This window comes from Ctenocephalides felis, unplaced genomic scaffold, assembly GCF_003426905.1.
Source record: "Ctenocephalides felis isolate EL2017-DRISC unplaced genomic scaffold, ASM342690v1 CF-g0.4_SCAFFOLD_00845, whole genome shotgun sequence".
Taxonomy (NCBI): Eukaryota; Metazoa; Arthropoda; class Insecta; order Siphonaptera; family Pulicidae; genus Ctenocephalides; species Ctenocephalides felis.
The window spans coordinates 24,238,119-24,258,210 of NW_020536999.1; the positions used below are offsets into that span (position 1 = coordinate 24,238,119).

The 20,092-nt window shown below is 30.5% G+C and overlaps 2 protein-coding genes across 6 annotated transcripts; both read right to left on the minus strand.

The window, feature by feature from the left end:
- Positions 1-7,402: 7,402 nt before the first annotated feature.
- LOC113364189 (dosage compensation regulator) lies at positions 7,403-14,802 on the minus strand. 5 transcript variants are annotated; one of them, XM_026606676.1, is made up of 20 exons: positions 14,721-14,802; positions 14,374-14,612; positions 14,021-14,271; positions 13,067-13,122; positions 12,750-12,898; positions 12,390-12,528; positions 12,109-12,326; positions 11,676-11,974; positions 11,001-11,134; positions 10,704-10,921; positions 10,395-10,622; positions 10,162-10,318; positions 9,955-10,091; positions 9,702-9,864; positions 9,426-9,622; positions 9,203-9,335; positions 8,999-9,129; positions 8,675-8,866; positions 8,022-8,180; positions 7,403-7,942 (listed from the first exon to the last, which is right to left on the minus strand). In XM_026606676.1, exons 1-20 carry the CDS (start codon positions 14,800-14,802, stop codon positions 7,619-7,621), a joined length of 3,606 nt encoding a protein of 1,201 aa, XP_026462461.1. In that variant the 3' UTR covers positions 7,403-7,618. The 5 variants fall into 5 exon arrangements, with proteins under 5 accessions (XP_026462461.1, XP_026462460.1, XP_026462458.1 ...); XM_026606675.1 differs by having other exon boundaries at positions 12,390-12,515; positions 12,671-12,898; XM_026606673.1 differs by having other exon boundaries at positions 12,654-12,898.
- A 1,323-nt stretch (positions 14,803-16,125) lies between these two features.
- LOC113380690 (zinc finger protein 239-like) lies at positions 16,126-18,114 on the minus strand. The gene is made up of 2 exons (XM_026619834.1): positions 17,982-18,114; positions 16,126-17,913 (listed from the first exon to the last, which is right to left on the minus strand). Exon 2 carries the CDS (start codon positions 17,881-17,883, stop codon positions 16,126-16,128), a length of 1,758 nt encoding a protein of 585 aa, XP_026475619.1. The 5' UTR covers positions 17,884-17,913; positions 17,982-18,114.
- Between the last annotated feature and the right edge of the window lie 1,978 nt (positions 18,115-20,092).

Here is a 20,092-nt window from a genome sequence, read left to right on the forward strand (position 1 = left end):
TTTAGATGTTCTTACAATATTGAGGCGTAAAATAATCGATGCCATTTACAAATTATGTTTTCCAAACATACTTAAAATATCTGTAATGGCAAAAATTACATTACTTTATTTAACACAAATTTAACTTCCCATAGGATAAGATATTGTAATCGTTCAAAAATCGAAATTGAAAATTTTTGCACATCTTCACGTTTTGAAGATTTCTGAACGTTCTGGCATACCTTAAGAAAAAATGGATGTCTGTGCCTGTATGCATGGATACAATTTTTCGTCCACCATTTCGGGCTCACGGATCAACCGATTTGAATTATTAAAAAAAAGAATTTGATTCCTATTGATAGAGAGATGTGCTTATTAGTTTTTGACAAAGGCGGGTCCAGCCGTTTTGGAGATACGGAGCAAATAATGCAGAAAATAGAAATCAAGTTTTTGAGAGAACGGAGCATTCGATTTGAATGGTTGATAAAGCATTCGATTCCTATTGATAGGGAGATGTGGTGCTTAGTCTTTAGCAAAAGCAGATCCAGCCGTTTCGGAGATACGAAGCTAAATGTGCAAAAAATGGCAGTTTTTGGGAGAAATAAGCATCCGATTTGAATGATCCAAAAAACTTTCTGCCCGTGTTGGCGAAACAATTGTTTTTGGAAAAAAATATTTCACAATTTTTTTTAATATATTTTTTTTTAAACATAAAAAATAATTCAGATTTTCAAAATTTTAATTCGGTAAGGGAAGTTCCAGAAATCCATCTATTTCATGTTCTAAAAATGTATTTAATTTAAGTGTAGACGTAAACTTTAATAGTACTTACGAATTACATAACGTTCATATTCAGCGCCATGGATTCTGATTAGAATCACTTAAGCACGGAGTGCAATTCCAAACTTTGGTAATTTTTTTGTAATTAAACCATTTATCGTGGGTCTATAGTATTTTAGCAAGTTATTTCTGAACATAAAATCTATTGTAATGGAAAGTTTCATCAAAATTGTCAAAAAAAAAATCAACAATTAATTACAAAGAAACGGCCCGCGATATTTAAAATCATACAACGCAATTACCAACTAATATCTTTCGAACGGATTTTGAATTTTTAAAATCGGTTCAAAAATGTGGGCTAAACGTGGACTAAGAATTTTACACTTTTCTACTAACTACAAAGAAACGGCTTGGCTGATCGTCGCACAAACGCGAGTCCTCATCGAGTTACATCGAAAGGTAAATTTGTTTTCTTGTTTCAATTTTATTCGTCCAAAAATTTGCTTACCAACCCTTTTACTTTATAGCTTGCCAATAAATTATTCATGGTTCGAAAGTTATAAATATTTCCAGCATTAAAATTAGTTTCCTAAATAAGTTGATCGAGATGTGCGTGTGTGAATTGGAATTCCTATGAAACAATTTTGTCAATGAAACATCGTGCGGACATTTCAATTATTTGATTCGGCCATTTATCAGGCAAGACGATAGAGCAGTCATTGTTAAATCGAATTTATAAATAGACACTTGCCAGGAACTCCTAAGTCTATTTGTTCTAGAGACCATTACATGTGATCGATTGCGAATTAGTGGAGGCACTCCGAAATAAATTACACTCTTGATGGTCTTTCAGGAAACATGGACTGGCGACGTATCCAAAAAACTGGAAACACACAGACATACATATATGTCCTTTATATCCTGAATATAAATATCAGTGTCTATAAAACTTTTACCAATTGTTATAGAACTGTGTCCAGTGCTAATATGAGCAAGTGCATCTATTCTATTTGACTTGGGGAAATTTCTATAATTATCCCTGTGGTCATAACCCTGAGCATTTCTGTCTTTTAGGAACCCGACCGACAGCGACAAATAGTCAACAGAAACAACAGTAGCGATATGAAGAAGAGAAAACAGAAAATCACACCTCAGACTAATCTTATTTTATCTTCTCGTCGAGCCTGGGATTGTCAACATTGGGATCGATATTTGTGAATTATTATTTGTGGGTTGAATGATTGGAAATGAGACAATTATTTCAGTAGATTTTGCGTAAAATTAAGTTGTATTTTGTGGTATAGTACACAACCTTACATTTGGGTTTTCTACTTCTCTCTGAAAACTATCATTGTTTTTCTATTTATTGGATTTAATAGTTGCCTTAATCAATATAGGGTAAAGAAGGATTTCAAGGCCCCGGATAAAAAAGTCCACCACTAATATCTCAAATACAAGTAAAGTTAGAATATGTTATCAACAATATTTAAAAGTAGAGGGCAAACAAAGAGTAACAAGTTATCGCCTTAATTCAAGCATTGTCCTTATCAGTAAAATTATGCACATGATTAAAAATCCATACCAAGTATTTTCTATTGTTGTTAGTTTTATTGGTTGTGAGCACTGTTGTTAAGATTACGAGACCTTAATGTAATATTTATATATACGTTATTTAATTTTTTTATAAAATGTATTGTTACTTTTAAGTTATATTCAACCGCTTTTTATATATAACTTCTATAAAAACAAATATGGATGGAGTATAATTAGACCAACTAACTTTATTTTTGGCAAAGGTGTGACCAATAAGAAAATAGTAAATAAAAAAGTACATTAACTTAAAAATAGCAGTTTTAAAATAGATTAATTGAAAATTTGAATTAATCTTTTCAAAAATTTCCAACTCTGCTAATGAATATTTCTGACAAAGTACCAGATGAAGGTTATATGCAGTGTTATCTCTGTAAAAAATAAAATTTATATTCTACATTGGTTGAGTAATTTAGCTAATTTTTCGTAAAGTCCCTTTAAACAAAAACAAAACATTGGACTTGTTTGCCTCCTGGCTGTCCGACTTTACCTGGTAAAAAGGACCAGTAGACAAATTTAAAAAAAAACAGAAAAAACACATTTCTATAATAATAGATTAGCTGAAAGTTTTACTGAATAGTCAAATAGTTGATTGTTTGATATGTGTTATTTGTTGTTATATAATAGGTTTGGTTTTCACGATACAATTGCTCAAGTCAAATTGGACCTTTGTGCTCCGGCCTATCATATATAAAATGTATAAAATAATTTATTTGGTTGTTTCATTTTAGGGAGGCATTCAAATTAAAGAAGGATACTGCACGACAAAAAGCAGATCGGGATCTTGGTCCACTAAAACCTCCACTTACAAATTTACAATACTCTGAATTGAGTTTTTTTTGCTAAAATGCTAATTGCAAGAAAATAAAAAAGTATAAGTGCTGTTAGATATTTGTATATTTTGATCTATCCAAGAAAAAATGGATGTGTGTGTGTGTGTGTGTGCGTGTGTTGGTGTGTGTGTCTTGTGTGTGCGGATACAAATTTTCGTCGAATATTTTGCGAACACTGATTAACCGATTTGAATAATAAAAAAAAACATTCGATTCCTACTGAAAAGGAGACGTGCTAATTAGTTTTTGGCAAAAGCAAGTCTGGCCGTTTCAGATATACGGGGCAAAAAGTGCAAAAATATGTATTTCACTTTTTGTGAAGTAAATAATCCGATATAAATAATTCAAAAAACATTTTACTAGTATTGACGAAATGAACAACTAGTGAAATTTTTGTAAAGGCAGGCCCAGCGTCTCCGGAGATCTAATAATTGGCTCACGCGCTTTGATATTTCGACTCCAAATCATCTATGCAGTGCGATTGCTTAAAAAACATGTTCAAAATTTTCAAAATAAATCAAAACATAACAAAAATCCAATTTATCAAAAAGTCTAATTTTTCAGTAATTTCAAAATTTTTCAAAAATCTAATTTTTTCAAAGTTTTGCAAAGTTTTTGTATAATTTAGTTTTCGGTACGGGAAGTTCCAGCAATTTGCACGATAAGGCACGATGCCATGAACTACTAGTTTTAGTTTTAAATCCCTGGTGAGAGCAAGGGAACAAGTATATCACTTGTGCTGTCTGTCGAGTGTCACAATTCGTTCCTTCTAGTTTTTCCTTTTTGCTTTGGTCACAAGTGAGAGAGCCCGAGATGTGAAACATACATATACAAAGGGAATGCAATAAAACCAAACATTATGATGTGTTTAATGCTATATTAATACACATTATATACAGCAGCTTTATAGCTATCAACGGAACTACACCCGCGACATATATTACTTATGTCTTGTTTAACGCTGTTTTTGTTTACAGCTCTTTAATTTCAACCTGAAGATTCACCAAAATATTTATTTACTTATTTAACCAATCGAAAATGAAATGAAATTATCAAAATAAACAGGTTTCAGCTGAGGTACGTAAGAAAGATTTGACGCCAACAAAATAGTTCAAGAAGCAGCTGCACCAGCTAGTGTTTTTAGTAATGATCTGAAGCAATTGACCAAGCAAGAAGAAAACAAAAATAATATATGAAAGATTTCAAAGAACATCTATAGCAACATTTAATGGTGTTTATATATTATTCCTTGACCACTATGGCTCAAATTAGAGACCTTTTTATGATCTAAAATCTCAAAATATTTCGAAAGCAAAACTTGATGGATATTGACCCTTATGGGACGACACCGATTCCCAAATAATCTACTGCACCGGCTGTGTACTTGATTTCATTGTGTATGTTACGCAATATGTTTGATAAAAATTTGTGGTCATTGAAGGACATACTTTTATAATATAAATTTTTTTGATCATTCTCTTGGTGCTTTTCTGTCAGAACAGGCAATACAATCTAAGCCTAAAAGGCATCCCTTTTTCTTTCTCTGGCACTTAGAACATGCCACTGATTAGTCAGTATATTGTCTGAAAACGATGTAGTTGGAAATGTTTGAGATTTTTGAAAATCACCCCTCGCCTGTTTTTAAGACTTTTTACAAAATTGTGGTGCAACATTGGTTTTTGTTGTTTTTTTTTCTACTGCTTACTTCACGAAATTCACCAGTGGTTTTGCCATATTTAAAAGACTATATAGCAAAGAAAAAGGCTAAAAATACTTCTAAAATAACTTAAAATTATTTTCAAAATACAACACTGTTTATCACTGCTATATGTAATCTATTCAACGTTTTAATGTACACTGAGCCATTGTTTATAAAATAGTATGTGCCTCACAGATAGCCTAACAGAGTACGTTGTCCACTCAGGTGGACAGCCGTCCCCAAAGAGTTAATTCATCTAAGATTAAAACATAAACAATAATGTTTATTAAATTATTAGTAAGAAAAATGTACTTTATAAATCATAATTGCCAACAAACAACTAATATATCGTACGAGATCATGAAAATTATAGACTAAATTATTGAAGCAATTATGTTGTGTGGTAAAATCAAGTGTGATATTGTTCTTTTACCGTCGACACTATATTATTTTTTTCTGAATTTTTATACTACTTATTCTAAGACCATAAATGTATCACAAAAGCATGACATCAAATGGGATGTTAAAAAGTATAGGATAGGATATTAAAACATTTGGAACTTTTGAATTGTAGACGTGGGTATAGGCGTACAGGACAGCATCTGTCGGGTCATCTAGTATATACATAAATACATATATATATATATATATATATATATATATATATATATACTGTCCGCAATGGGCTATTTTCAACTGGAAAGTTATTTTTTATCTATATTTTCAAGTAAAAATGTACATTGCTACTTCACGATATCAGGTTGTCCAGAGCGGGTGCTCAAACTCGGTTCACTAGGCAGCGCGTTAAACCCTATATTCCTATATTTTACAATTGCAATGCTACCATAATATTAATTATGCGTTTCCACGGTTTAACGTGATAGACGTAAAATACTTGAAATACTGTTGCGGCTTGTATGAATGATCCTCAGAGCATGGATAATTTCTGCATCAATGGAAGAGGATAATAATCTTTATACGATTTGTTAAATTAATCCTGGTAAATGATTGAAGCAGTCAGTATTGGAGGTTTGAGAAAGAAATTAAATTGAAGAAGCAAACTATCTACTTATATTTGTTTCTAAACGAAACGTACTTAATAATAAATAAGGATAATATAAATGTATCAAGGTTTAAATTTTAACTACACTTTGCACAACCTTATCGTTCCTTATATTTAATTTCCTTGCACTTTTTTTTTACTTCACACCTAAATATAGAATTACTTGTGGCAATTTTATGTACCGACCGAAGTACTCGTTGGTAACTCTAAAAATATTTCAACCAGTTTTATAGAATAATAGAATGAACTATGAAAAGTGTTTGTGTCTCTTTGTAATTTTACAATTATCATTACAGAAAAAATACTTTGTATTGCCATAATCAAAAGATCCATGTCAGAAAAGCTATAATTATAATTATAATTCTTTCTATTAATAGAAGTCAGAAATCTTAGATAACAGTGGAAAGTAGTAGAACGTTTCATAAAACAATAATCATTATATAAAAATCTTGTTATATGATATTTTAAATATAAATCTCATTTTCAAAAGACATAGATGTAAAATTGATAAAATATATAAACCTTGAATGAAAAAGAATGTCAACTCACGTTGATATACAGCCCCTGGTGGGCCAAAATCCTCCAAAATAGGAACACATCAATGAATCACTTATCACTTCACTTTTACGTTCATTGATTTTTTGCAATTGTCGAAGTAAAGTTTTTACGCAATTCACGAATACATTCCTCGAAGTTGGTGACTCACAATATGATTGAATAGTCAAATATTTAGTAAAAACATTGTAGCCTTTCAAAGAATACATAAGTAATAAATTATCTGACAATTATTGTTAATTGAAATTATTAATAAAATCGATTTAAATAATTATATGAATACACAATTATACAAAGAATGTGCACGTGTTTTAACACAAAACTAATGACAGCTTAATAGGGCTTAAGATGTCCGCCAGGTAAGGTAAATAAACGTAAAATGTCGCCAGTATCGCAAATGGCCGCTAGGATATTATTTTGAATTTTAAAGTAAGAGCGCAAATTTTAAATGTGATCGACCTGACAAAAATTCATTATTTTTGGTTAAAATAAAAAAATAGTTTAATTTATTTACAGATTAACTTCAAACTGAATAAATACAAATATTATTCTCATATTCTCATAATTAAATATCATAAAAATACGAGTTTATTACCAACTTACTTATAATTTTTTCATTGTAATAAATTATAAAAAATGGAATCTCTATTTGAAGAATAAATAAAAACTGTTGAGGTAATGAACATTTTCTTTTCAGTAAATTATTTTCGAAAGAATTCACAAATATAAAAATATTTTCCTTTTTATTGCCTACTAATATAAAAGATATTTTACCTACTATGAAGCAGACAAATACAAAAGTTTAATTTGTGTTATAAAAATTTAAATAGTAGTGCGATAGTGATGTTTACGAACAAATAAAAATAATACCTGATTGAAAGTTATATAAATATATTTGGTTTTTATATATTAAAGATCATTTAATTATTTATAAGTATGTTATGTGTACAATAAAGTAAAGATCTAATTACTAATTTGTTATTTCGCTAATTACATTAAACATTAAACACTTAAAACGTACTACACATTCAGAAAAACTAAAGCATTCAAACCTTAAAACAGTTTTACAAAAAAAAACTACTTTAAATTCATCTATACTAAAAACTAAGAAACGTATATCTAATATCCACGCCCAAAGGCTCCTCTTCCAAACCCTCCTCGTCCACCATTGAATCCGCCGCGGTTAAAACCTCCACGGAAGCCTCCTCCTCTACCGTCATTGAAACTTCCTCTACCCCTGTAACCGCCGCTGTTAAAACCACCGCCGCCAAAGCCTCCACTAAAACCACCGCTATCATTACCACGAGCAAATTTTCCTGCTCCTCGTCCACCTGGAGCACCACGGAATGGTCGACCTTGGAAACTGCCACGCGAAACGAATTCGCGTTCAATACCAAAATCACCAGCGTTTATGAGACACAATTCGCGAATTATGTTAATCACCTGTAATTAGTAAACAGAAAAGTAATTAATAATAAATGTCGAGTCTTGATTATATAGTAGAAGATTTAATTATTTTTACCTGAGCATCTTCTTCACCCATTTGCATGATCATTTCAGGATCACTGCTAGCCCTGACTACTAAACTTTCCAATGCAGGTCTCAATGCTAGAATAGCTACAGCCTCATTGGGGTCCATATCTAGATTGATCCAATTGTCTAAGCGTACTACATTATCAATCTGAAACATATTTTAGATGTAAGTGCTATTTTGCCTTAAAACAAGTTGCTACCTAAAATTTTTTTAATTTAATTACACGATACCAACTAATATCTTCCAAATGGTTTTTAAATTTTAGAGATCAATGGAGGATTTTTGGCTAAAACGTGAAAGATTAATGTTGCACTTTTCTCTTAATAATAAAGAAATGAATTGGCCGATCGTCATGCAAATTTTTGAGTCAGCTGGTGATTTTTTTAAAATCGGTGCACCATTTTTTGAGAAGACGATTACAATAAGACAAACTTTACACACACAAGGACATTTTTTCCAACTTTGATATGAAACAAATCAGGAACAAAATTAGCGAGTCGGATTTCTTGAAAAATAAAATAATCTGACAAAACTTTGACTAAACCAAAAGAATTTTGAAATATACATGTAAAAATCAAATCAAAATTTTAATACTGCTGAATGGGCAATGGGCTAACAGTAGCAAATATTATTTTACTTACATAATCAACCTTCTTTGAGCCAAATAATAACAAATGTATCGGAGTGACCATTGACATTTGTTTACAAGAAACTGCTCTAGTTCTGATTTTCTCACCAAATACAAAGAACGGATAAGGGAATTTTTGCTCCATGTTGCTGCAATTCACTGAAGTTTTATGAATAAGTGCTAATTTACTTTCTGTAGTTAAAACCTGAAAGAAATTAATACAATACAATTTTAATAAGTCATACAAAATATTATCTCAACAAAGTTTCTCAAATATTTTCAATAAAAAAAATTCAAACACTGTGAACAAATAATAAATCTGAAAGAATTTCCTAACCTTCCTTTTTTCTTTATGATAACAGACATTGGGATATAATCCCATACACATCAATGCCATTATCATATCCAAATTAGGATTTGGTCCAACAGCATTATGACGCTCATGGCACATACTTTCCTCTGGAAAACCTAGAAAATCATGATGAATAAGTATAATTCAGTAAAATAAATTTCGCCCAAAATTGTAAGTAGTTTATCTTACCAACAGATGAAAGCAATCCCAATAATTGACTCTTCGCTTCCCATGTGATGCGCATAGTTGGTTGGGATAAACCTTTCCATTCGCAAAAGTTTTGTTCAGCCTCTGGACCTTTTTCTGAAGCGTCATGCCACATCTAAAAAATGTAATAGATATATTGAATGCTTAATTTAAATATAACTCCAATATTAAATAATATTACATATTAAAATTTTATGTTTAATACCTGAAAAGCATTCAGCATTGCCACATGATCTGAATGCCGATCACCAGCTAAAGCCCTTTGATGATTGGCAAGTCTACGTCTTCCATCATCCATTGCAAAAATTTCAGGAAAAGTGCTTGAATTGGCAGCCATGGTTGCTAATGCATCTCCGTGTTGGAAAATTACCCCCAATACCATCATTTTTCCAAGTCTTGGTTCTGAAATTAAAAAAAGAAAGAAAAATTAGAATTAAATTATAAACAAGAATGTAGCATAAACTGATTTTTATTATCTTACCTATAGGTAGTTTAGCAAGAATTTTCCCCAAAGGTGTAAGTTCATTGTTCTTATCCAAACATTTCATATCACGCAACAACACCTCTGCTTCTATGACTGCATCTAATGGCGGTGGTTCAATAGCCTTGCTTAAAAATTTGCCAATTGGCCCCAGGCGCAATAACTGTAAATATGTTTACAGTGAGTTCTCAATAAGTGATAAAACATTATAAATATGTGTGTTCTTAAAGTTAAATGAATCTGCTAATCTGACCTTTATTGTCAGGGCCAATTCATGAAGTGGAGTTCTGAACATTTCTGGAAGCATGTGCTCATCTAAAGCCTTATGTCTAGCTTTTGAGCAGAGTGTAAAGCACATTCCTGGACGAACACGGCCAGCTCTACCTTTTCCTAAAATTTTAAATCATAAGATATACTGCCTTGAAAAATTAAGTATTGAATATTTGGTGGATATATTTACTTTGCTCCAAATTTGTTCTAGAAGCCCAAACAGTTGCATAACTTGTCATGTTATTATGAGAAGTAAACAGCTTCATCTTTGCTCGACATGAATCTATCACATACACCACATCATTAATAGTAATTGAGGTTTCTGCTATGTTTGTTGACAAAATTATCTGCAAATTAAGAATTGAGTTTCAGAATCATTCAAAATGCTTCTGTAATATAAGCTTAAATATAATTTAAACTTACCTTTCTACAGTTTGTTGGCACATTTAAAAATACTCTCCTTTGATCTTCTCTTGTAAGCTGAGAGTGCAAGGGCAGAATCACATACTTAGGTGTACCAAATATTGGATGAGACTGCAGAAACTTCAACATAGCAAAGATCAAATTCCAACCAGGTAAGAAAACTAAGACTGCACCAGGTTCTTTGTCTGATATATACTTCAAAATGGCTTCGACCAATTCGAAACTAACCTAAAGAGATAAGTCAGACTTTTTAGCATCTTATAAACAAATATCTGGAATAAGACAGAACAGTTAGAAAAAATAACATACCTCTCTTTCTGATATCTGAGCCATAGAGTTCTTAACTTGAGGTCCATATAAAGGATCAATAACTTTGTTGAGATCTTGATCTTGATCTTCAGGTGCAATAGTTCCTTCTTCTTCCTGGTCCTTTGCTTTTGTTCTCTTACGCGAATCAGCACTAGGAATGAAGCTAGTCACTTGAATACAATCTTCCAAGAAAAGTTGTTGGATTGGATGTGTACGTCCTGAAGAAATACAAAGCATATGAACCTTCAATTATGCAGGTACATCATAACATTATGTAAAATATTCATAAAAACACACCTGGAACTTCAATAACTGGACAATCAGCAAAGTATTTAGAAAACAGTGTAGTGTCAATTGTGGCCGACATCAGAATCAAACGTAGATCTGGATAAGTGTGAATCATATCACGCAAAACAACCATAGCAAAGTCACTGAAATATTAAAGTAGTTTGAATAAAAAAATCGAAATTAGTGCTTATAATAATTATTCAAAAAAATGTATTAGGTTTATTGAGAATCATCAAACAACTTATAATATCTGTAATCATAATCATATAAATTAAATTACTTTGTTTATCAAATTTCATTTCATCTATTTTGGATTCTAAAAATATATTTTAATTAAGTGTGGACCTCAACACTGATTAGACATAGATTCTGATTAGAATCGCTCAAGCTCGCAGCAAAATTCTAAACTTTGATAATATTTTATAATTCAACTGCTTATCATAGGCCTATAATATGTTATTTCAGACAACAAAATCTATCATATTACAAGGTTACATCAATCATCAATGAAGAAACGTCACGATCTTTACCACAATTTGGTCTCATTGAATTCAGAAAGACTTGAAAAGCCGAGAAACCAAAATTAACAAATCGGATTTTTACACAAAAACAAACTTCTCCTTCTTCTTCAAGAAGTTAATTATATATAATGTGTATCTCGCATAAGAATTTGTCATTTCTTACCTATTAACATCTCTTTCATGAATCTCATCAATTATAACATGACTGACTCCCCTAAGACCGGATTCTAGCTTTCGCAACAAGACACCAACTGTGCAGAACAATATGGAACCATATGCTCTAGGCAGTACAGACTCAAATCTCACGGAATAACCACAACTTTCTCCTAGATCTTCAGCTCTTTCATTAGCTATACGTTCGGCAACAGATATAGCAGAGATTCTGCGTGGTTGTGTAACTGCAATGTTACAAAGAGCTCCTGAACCAGAAGCAATGTAATCATCCAGAATAAATTGGCACACCTAAATAAATTTTCATAAAGATATTAATAAATTAACTAATAAATATAATAATTAAACAATTTGAAAAATGTCCCAAATTCTTATAGATAATGAATGATGCATGTATGTTACATCTAAATTTACAGAATGCTAACCTGAGTAGTTTTACCACATCCAGTATTTCCACGAATTAATATTACAGGGTGCTCATTGATTGCTTCCATAATTTGCCCTTTCATGCTATATACAGGCAGCTGTTCTCTTTCCTTAATGCTTTTCTGTAAATCAGTGTTATTCTGTAATCGATCTCTATGATGATGTAATAATTGATCACTCAGCTCGTCTAAAGAAGCATTTGCCAAGGGACCTTCATCTGAAAATGAATTTGTGATTAGGCAAAGCATAATCATGAAATATTTGAAGAAAAGTTATTTACCTATGTTACACCCAGTCCAGGGATTCCAATTAGGCTGTGGTGGTGACCAAGGTACAACACCAGCTGCTTGTGGTGCACTGTCTTCAAAAGCATTCAAGATATGTTCGGACAGCAAGGATATTGGTGCTGAAATTTGTTTCTTTTTTCATTAATAGCTATTCTACCGTATGTGAACATTAAAATTGAAAAACATAGGAATATATATATATATATATATATATATATATTACTCCAGTTTTTTTTTTTTTTTTAATTTATACCTGCTTTATCATTTTCAGTACGTTCAATTTTTCCTGGCGTAATATTCAACTTGTCCAAGCATTCCCTAATTCTATTGTGAAGATCTGGACTTATCTTGACAGGAAACTTAGGAACTTGATTTTCTTTTGATTTATCTTTTTTTAAAGTTCCAGAGTATGGTTCAATAACGCCCAAATGAAAAAGCTGTCTCACTAATGACAAGGCACAACTCTTGCTTGCGGTCAGTTTGTTAGAACCTGTTTCTCTGCCTAAAATTTTGAAATAATACGTCTAAGTATCAATATCAAAGCTTTTGATATTCTTATTGAGAAGAAGTATAAATAGTATTTAGGTTTCAGTAGTATCTTTACTCTATTTATGTATAAAAGCTAAAAATGAAATTGAAAATTAATCATTTGAAGCATCAAGTAACTTACCAGTAATAGATCTTTTTAACTGTCTAACGAATATAGTCATCTCAGCACAGAAACTCCTAATTGTCGTAAAAATATAAAAACATGATTATTTTAACTTGAAAATTTAATATAATACACATTAGCAATAAAATAATGTTTTAAATCATGAAAAAATAAAACCTTGTACTAAAAAGTGTTAATAGGTTCTATTATTATTATTTTTATTAGCAATTCATTTTTATATTAATCAACATGCATTTTTTTATAATCATTAAAAATTCAATGGCTCAATCTATGTATATTATAGAAAAAGTTTTATAATCACACATGTTTTCATAATAAACATACCTTATAACAGGCATATTGAATGGGGCCAGAGGAATGAGAAACTTTACCTAAACAGAAGCAAGAACAATGTAACATAGCAATTTTTTTAAAATAATTTGTACAAAACCTATTTCAGAAAGTATTCTATGATTAGATCTGAAACATCTAAACTGCTTCAAACTTAATCATATTTCTCCTTTTAAACACAAAATTAATGCAAATGCAGAATTATCATCAATTATTTTTAAGATCATAATCCTGCATGAGTATCGTAATGTGTGGTATGTTCTCAAATTTTCTGCTATGTTACAAAGTTCGCTCTTTCCACTTTTTGATCATTTAAAAATTTAAAATACGATAAGTGTTAAAAACTAAGATCTTTGTTAGTAAATCATTTTGTTTCAAAATAAAAGCATATCAAAATTAGTATTTGCAATACTATATATTTTAAATATTTATTTAGTTATAATAAAATTATATTTTTGCGAATTGATGTGCCTCCTTAATTCCAAAGCCATTATTTGGACCATTAAAAATTTATGTTTTAATCACTGAATCCAAAGTTTTAAAAATGATTTATATTGTAATGAAAATATGAAATTAAATTTTACCTTTACTGAGTATTACTTAAACAAATAATTATAATACCTTGAGTGATCAGACCCCACTGTTGAATATTTATAATCAGCGTTAATCTTATTAACTTGCATAAATTGATGTAATTTAGATTTTGCATTTTCCACAGTCCAATTTCCATGAATCGTAGCATTAACATCAAGATCTTCAGCATCTTCTACAAGTTTCTTGTTCTCAGCATTGCGTCTTTTAAGAAATTCAGGATCCAAGTCATCATTTATTGGGCGATACGCCACACCCAAATCATTTGGACCCAATCCATCCTGTTTTACAAAATCTTTATAAATCATGACCATTTTTATTTTTAATTTGCATTTGCATAAACAGAACAATACCTGAAATACATTGTGGAATAGCAATACTACCTGAAATACTTTGTGGGTAGTGCCCTCAGCGGGTGCTGGCTCAGGTTGAGCAGAAGCTTCAATACCCGCATCATCAGGAACTTCCTCAGCTTTTACATGAGCCATTCTTACCAAATAATTTATAAAATCTTTAGAAGCATTGCTCTGAGCATCTTTTTTATTTGTTGAATTTCCAGCTCCAACATAATCAAAAGTTGGAACCCGCACTTCACAGAGAAACCTTTGCCTATGTTTAGGACCTTCAAGCAAAACCAAATTAATAATGTAAACTGTAACCATTTCTTGTTACATGGCCGGTACTTCAAGACTTTATGTAAGTACAATAAAAAGTTTAAAACATTATTTACCTGTTGGTCTTATTTCAAAATTAGGAGGGTCTAACTTTCTCTTAGCACAAAATTGATGAAGGAAAGATTTTACATCCCCCATCGTTAAATTAGTAAAAACAATAATAAGAATAATTCAAAACTTAAAAGAGAATGATAGTAAATGAAAGTTAACTTGAAACTAAGTAGTGTAAATTAGTAGAACACACTATTCACTCAATAGAAATAAACAATATTTCAGAAACGATTGTATCTTATTCACCACTTGTTCACATATAAAATAAATTTATGCCGATCGTCACTAATCATTAACCAACAAACAACAAACCATAGATATCATTATTATAGATGATATATTTTTTGTCTGTTGCATAGATACAAAATTAAAGAAGAGTAGATATTAAAGTACGTAATGATAGATCTTGTGGTGGCAACAACTGCAACTTTTGACTCGGCGCCAAATTTGAAACTAGTTCAACAAATTTGTAATAACAACGTTCAAAGCCATCGACGTGCTAAATTTAAGATATTATTCTCAGAATAAATATTGAAATATTGTTTATTAACTTCCCGAGGGGGAAGTTTATGTTTTCAAAATATCCGATTCGATAATTTTGTTTTCTCGACGTTTCAAGCCATTCTGAATCGAATGAAACTAAATTTGGAAAAAGTGTATGTGAACAGATTTTTTGCCGTAAAACAACGTTTTCCCAAAAACAACTGGACCGATTTCAAAAATTCAAAAGCCATTCGATGTAACTCGATGAAGACTAACGTTTATCAATTTTGCGCGACGATCAGCCAAACCGTTTCTTTGTAAATAGCAGAAAATTGAAAAAATTTCCGTCCACGTTTCAGCCCGTAATTCTGAATAGATTTTGAAAATCCAAAAACCGTTCGAAAGATATTGGTTGGGAATCATGCTGATTAGTTTTTGGTAAAGATCGGCCGAGCCGTTTTCTTGTAATAAAGTGTTAAAAAAAAAATTCTAAGATTTTTATGATTGTTTTTGACGGTAGATACCATAGCCTTATAGATCATACTAAAATATATTAATTTTGTTTGAAATTCATTTTATGAAATTTGAAGTTGTTTGCTTGTTTAAACTATAATTAATAATGTATGGACTATCATCGTATATTATTAACGGCAGCTTTTATACCAATATTAGTACACACAAGCAGATACAACTACAATATTTATCTCATGTAGACAAGTTTGAATTTCACTAATAGCATATTAATTAAAAAAAAGTCAAACTTTAATGTTTTAATTATATTATTTATTTTAAATATTTATATTTATTTTTATTTGATTATAAATTCAAAGTTTCATTAATAACATAAAATGACAATATAACATTTTTAAATTTAAATATTTATTTCTACAATTTTAATTGAATTATGACAGACAGTCAATGTATAATTTAATTATAATCTTCATTTTCAATCGTGGATAAAGAATCTTCAGGTTTTTTGTGCATTTTAGCATGGTTTCTTAAAACCTGAGCTTGTGTATAACTTTTTCCACAAACTTCACATTTATGTTTTCTTTCGCCTGTATGTGTAATCATATGCTGTTTCAAATGCTTTGAAAGTAAGAACCGTTTATCACATAATCCGCATACAAAGTTGCGTATACCGGTGTGTGAGACCATATGATTTTGAAGATTCTTTCTTTCAATGAATGCCATACCACATTCTTCACAAGAGTAAGGCTTCTCTCCAGTATGCCGACGGACATGTACTTTAAGCTTATTTGCATCTGGAAAGCCCTTAGAACAAAATCCACAAACATGCTTATCATAAGGAGTATGTTTGGCTCTTATGTGACTAAATCGAGAAGACCATGTTACAAATTTTCTGTCACAATGATTGCAAGCATATTTTAATTCGCCAATATGAGTGGTTTCATGAACCTTCAATGAACTGATAGATTTGTATTTTCTATTGCAGGTTTGGCATTTGTAAGGTCTTAAATCAGAGTGTATTTTTAAATGTTCCTGAAAACAACTGCTTGAGCTAGTGATGAATCCGCATATTGAACACAAACGTTGAGAATGTATAAGGTAATGTTTTCTATGTTCCTCTTTGGTATTAAAATAAATATCACATGTACGACATTTGTGCATTTTTTTATTGCTTGGAAGATTTTGTGAATCCTGGCAAATAATGTCAAAACTATTCAAATCAGGAGAACAATCAACAACGCTAACACCATCATCAAACTCTCTACTTTGTTCAAGTTCATTGGTTAAAACTACTACTTTGTCATCTTTTTCAGATCTATTTATAAAAATAGTTTCAGTTTCCTCTTCATTATTATCAAAAATTCTGGAAAAATCACATTGATCTGGTGATTGTTTAGGATAATTTTCAGCATCATCTTCAAATGATTCAGATGTCATTACTAGTTTATCTTGTTTTACTGTTTCCTGAGAGTCAGTAAATTTCTTAAATTGAGCTTGTCTACTGTGGCATTTATACCAATGATATTTGTATTGTTTTCTATCAGAAAATGTTAATTGACATCTGGTGCATTTTGGCTTTTGATATTCTTTCAGAAAACTTGAATCTGAATTTTTAAGATGAGCTGAAAAATTATTTGAATTATTATTTGATTCAACATCAATATCTACATCTAATGTGTTATTATTATCTAAAAAAATTGATACTAATTTGTGCTGGATATCAGCTCTGCATTCTGGTTCTTTTGTTATAACTGAATCTTCACAATTTGGTGTTTTTCTACTTGCAGAATAGGGATGATCATCTGTAGATATAGCAACTTCTTGCTCATCATACAATACATCAAAATTATCAGTCCTGTGTTTATTTTCTACTGAATTCAATTCTGTATTTAGTCTATCCATTTCTTCAACAGATTGTCTACATTTTTTCCAAAAACTGTAAGCTTCAACGAGTTCTTTAAAGCAGCTATTACAAAGATGTTTTGGATAGGAATCATCAGCGGCAACTTTGAGAGCAGTGCAAGAAATAAACATATTCAGAACATCATAACCAGGATCGAAGGAAAACCATTCTTGATTGCAAAATAATGGTTGCATGTCTTCATCCTGTGTTAAACAAGCGCGACATGTTGTATTTCCGAGGATAAAAACGGAAAAGTTTGGATGATTTTCAAAAGAATCTTCTTTTGATTCCAAAACTGAATCGTCAGACATGATTTGTAATGTTAATGTATTCTGACGCACCTGAATATAAATTGTGATTGTATAATGAGTTATATTTTAAAAAATACATTTCATGTTTAAGAACAAACCTGTATTATATTTTTATAAATAATATAAATCACGTTGATGGCACTACAATAAAGTTAGGTTATATTTCGTATTTACTATTCCTGTCATTTACTGTTAAGAATCCATAGATAAATAAACATAAATGGATCGCTATCTCAGGCCATTTGAAGTTATCTTCATTTTAATAGAGCGATCTGAAGAAGGCAGCACTTGTACAGTATATAACATAGATAAACACGTATAAATAGATCGCTATGTCTGGCGATTTGTCGTTACATAAATTGAAAAACGCAACTTTGATTATATATGGCAGCACATGTGCATTTTGTAAATTTACTACTGGTATTACTTCTACATTTGTACATATAATCAATACAGCAAAAAAATCTGAAAAAAATTTAATATTGGAAATAAGAACAAAACATACGAAATACAAAATATATTTTCAAAAATATCACAGATATATTTTTGAAGAATTATAAACTAAACAAAAATAACTGACTAATATTAATAAAAGTTTATTACATATTTTTAAAGTACTACAAATTAAAGGGAAATAACAAATATTAATTACTTAATGACTAATAAAAATATATTAATAACTTAAAAACTAAGAAGAGAAGTATTAAAGTCGAATCAGAGCAACTTCGATTTTTGGCCGAAAAATTTTCCAATGGTCTCCCATTGCGAGAATTGTCGATTTTGTCAGATTGCTATAAAATAAAAACTAGTAGTCGGAGGCGTCTGAAAATTCAGTGGCGATTTGTTAAATTCATAATATATGTAATTTTTGAATATAAGTCGAATCAGAGCAACTTTGATTTTTAACCAAAAAATTTCTGGATGGTCCCCCATTGCGAGAATTGTCGATTTTGTCAGATTGCTATAAAATAAAAACTAGTAGTCGGATGGGTCTAAAAATTCAGTGGCGATTTATTAAAGTCATAATATATGTACTTTTTGAATATAAGTTGAATCAGAGCAACTTCGATTTTTACCCGAAAAATTTCCCAATGGTCCCCCATTGCGAGAATTGTCGATTTTGTCAGATTGCTATAAAATATAAACTAGTAGTCGGAGGCGTCTAAAAATTCAGTGGCGATTTATTAAAGTCATAATATATGTGCTTTTTGAATATAAGTCAAATTAGAGCAACTTCGATTTTTACCCAAAAAAATTCTCAATGGTCCCCCATTGCGAGAATTGTCAATTTTGTCAGATTGCTATAAAATATAAACTAGTAGTCGGAGGCGTCTAAAAATTCAGTGGCGATTTATTAAAGTCATAATATATGTACTTTTTGAATATAAGTCAAATCAGAGCAACTTCGATTTTTACCCAAAAAATTTCTCAATGGTCCCCCATTGCGAGAATTGTCGATTTTGTCAGATTGCTATAAAGTATAAACTAGTAGTCGGAGGCGTCTGAAAATTCAGTGGCGATTTATTAAAGCCATAATATATGTACTTTTTGAATATAAGTCGAATCAGAGCAACTTCGATTTTCGGCCGAAAAATTTCCCAATGGTCCCCCATTGCGAGAATTGTCGAACCGATGGCGAACCGATCATATGATATTTGAAGTATGCTTTTAATTACATTATTGTTTCTAAATATTATTTATTTATATATTTTTTATTATAAATATAAATTAATTTATAATTAATCATTTATATAAATTTGTATAATGGTTGGCACTATTAAATGCGCGCATCACGAGTATTGCCGTATTACTAATAAACATTATTCAAAATTGTTATGGTGTATTTATTTTTACTTAACTTAAAATTGCTACTTTGTACAGTAGCAAATAAGTTCTACTTCAATTGCGTGTGATCCTTACACGCACTCTTTTTTTCTAGCAAAGCTAAATTTTCATGAAAAAAGACAAACATATAAAAAACAATATTTTACACTTCTCTATTTAATGAATTGATATTGGAAGATGTTGTAGAATATTCAATTTAGAACATTTTATGTATTTTGGTTGTATTTGGTATTATTTCTTACCTTTTTTCTTGAATTTTTTTGTGTTTAGATTGTAAATATAGTATTTTTAAAATATTAAATTACTAACCAAAAATGATTCTACATAAAATCATTCCCAAATTTATAATTTAGGGCTAAATTTG

Bases quoted from the DNA above. Each gene is read 5' to 3' on its own strand.
- LOC113364189 (XM_026606673.1), bottom strand. From the start codon at position 14,802: ATGGGGGATGTAAAATCTTTCCTTCATCAATTTTGTGCTAAGAGAAAG. The intron at 11,975-12,108 runs GTTAGCATTCTG...AAATTTATTTAG, and splicing joins GATGTGGTAAAACTACTCAG to GTGTGCCAATTTATTCTGGA. The intron at 9,336-9,425 runs GTATTAAACATA...TACATTTTTTAG, and splicing joins CAATGCTGAATGCTTTTCAG to ATGTGGCATGACGCTTCAGA.
- LOC113380690 (XM_026619834.1), bottom strand. From the start codon at position 17,883: ATGTCTGACGATTCAGTTTTGGAATCAAAAGAAGATTCTTTTGAAAAT.